This window comes from Salvia splendens, chromosome 12 (assembly GCF_004379255.2).
Source record: "Salvia splendens isolate huo1 chromosome 12, SspV2, whole genome shotgun sequence".
NCBI classification, from domain to species: domain Eukaryota; kingdom Viridiplantae; phylum Streptophyta; class Magnoliopsida; order Lamiales; family Lamiaceae; genus Salvia; species Salvia splendens.
Window position 1 is genome coordinate 10,710,910 of NC_056043.1, and position 1,462 is coordinate 10,712,371.

At 37.3% G+C, this 1,462-nt stretch overlaps 1 protein-coding gene across 1 annotated transcript; it reads right to left on the bottom strand.

Moving 5' to 3' along the window:
• Positions 1–227: 227 nt before the first annotated feature.
• On the bottom strand, positions 228–957 carry LOC121757527. Its single transcript, XM_042153056.1, has 2 exons — positions 868–957; positions 228–788 (listed from the first exon to the last, which is right to left on the bottom strand). Exons 1-2 carry the CDS (start codon positions 955–957, stop codon positions 228–230), a joined length of 651 nt encoding a protein of 216 aa, XP_042008990.1.
• Between the last annotated feature and the right edge of the window lie 505 nt (positions 958–1,462).

Below are 1,462 nucleotides of genomic sequence, written 5' to 3' on the forward strand. Positions count from 1 at the left end.
TGTAAAAAGTCAAAATTTTTGAAAATACTTTGATATTAGTTGCCGATAACAAAAAAATAAAATTCTACATAGTTAAACAAATAAATTTGTAACACTCTACCATGGACATGGGACAGTGGCGGATCCAGGATTAAAAAACGGAGGGGTGGAATAAAATAATAAAATAATAAAATATTAAATATAATACTTCAATATATTTTTTTAGCAAAATGAAAGTCTATTACAATTCAAGTAGCTCTAGCATCTGTTAACCGAGACAACTGATTTCTACGGGTATCCAGATCTTGAAAACGTTTCAAGATTCTTTCATTAGAAAGACTAGCAAAGATGAATCTTTCATTGTATACTACCAAACTGTCATTCAACCACTCATCTCCCATTCTATTCCGCAAGTCAGCCTTGACAAATTTCATTGCTGAAAATACTCTTTCAACAGATGCAGTCGCTACAGGTAAGATCAATACGAACTCAATCAGACGATAAATCAACGGAAAAACTTTATCTTTCTTGGTTTCAACAATCTTCTGAGATAGGCTAGCCAAATCTTCAATACCATTCAATCGTGCATCTCTTCTCACAACATCAACAAAAGTTTCAAGTTGTTTAAACAATTCAGTATGTTGAGTCGATGTGAAGTCCTTTGGGTAAAGAGTAGCAAGATGAACAAGCTTATGAACATTAAAAGCAGCGAAATCATTTTTTGGATCGAGGCATGCCATACAACTTAACAAGTCTGTGGATGCCTCAGAGAAACGATTTTCCATCTCCTGTGTAAGTAAGTCGACGACCTAATTGACACACAAGAAAGATTAAATATCAAGATTATTCTAATTTAGTAAATGAATAAGATATTAAATTTCAAATTACCTGACAAAATATTTCAACGCGATAATGATGGTAGTTCTTGATGTTTGAACCATTCCTCTTACTTATCCGCTTTGGAGCATCATCATCCATGTTTGTTATTGAAATGTCATTTGCCCCACAAAAATCGTTCACTTCTTGCAAGAAAGTATCCCATCCATATTCTCGAAATGATCTCAAGCTTTCTTTCACATTCTCTATCAAGAAAATCGCATTTAATGGTTTTTTTTTCGGTCAACGGGGCGACGTCGGAGACAACGGAGGGGGCGGATATGGAAAATATACATCCGAGATAAGGGAAAATTAGTCGCACGGTGGGGCGACCGCCCCCACCTGCCCCCCCTCCCCCCGGATCCGCCACTGCATGGGGAGGTGCCACACCGACCGGGGACACCCCGGGTGGCACCTCCATTGCATATGGGGGCGGGGCAGGGTGGGGACCACTTTAATTAGAAATTTTAATTTCTTTATTTCAGAGTTGAATTGACAAATGATAATTAGGATTAGATAATCATATTCCATGATATTGAATTATATTTGAGCGCACATCATAGTATGAAACGCTTCAATATTCTCCATAAAAGCATTGGGTTAGCGT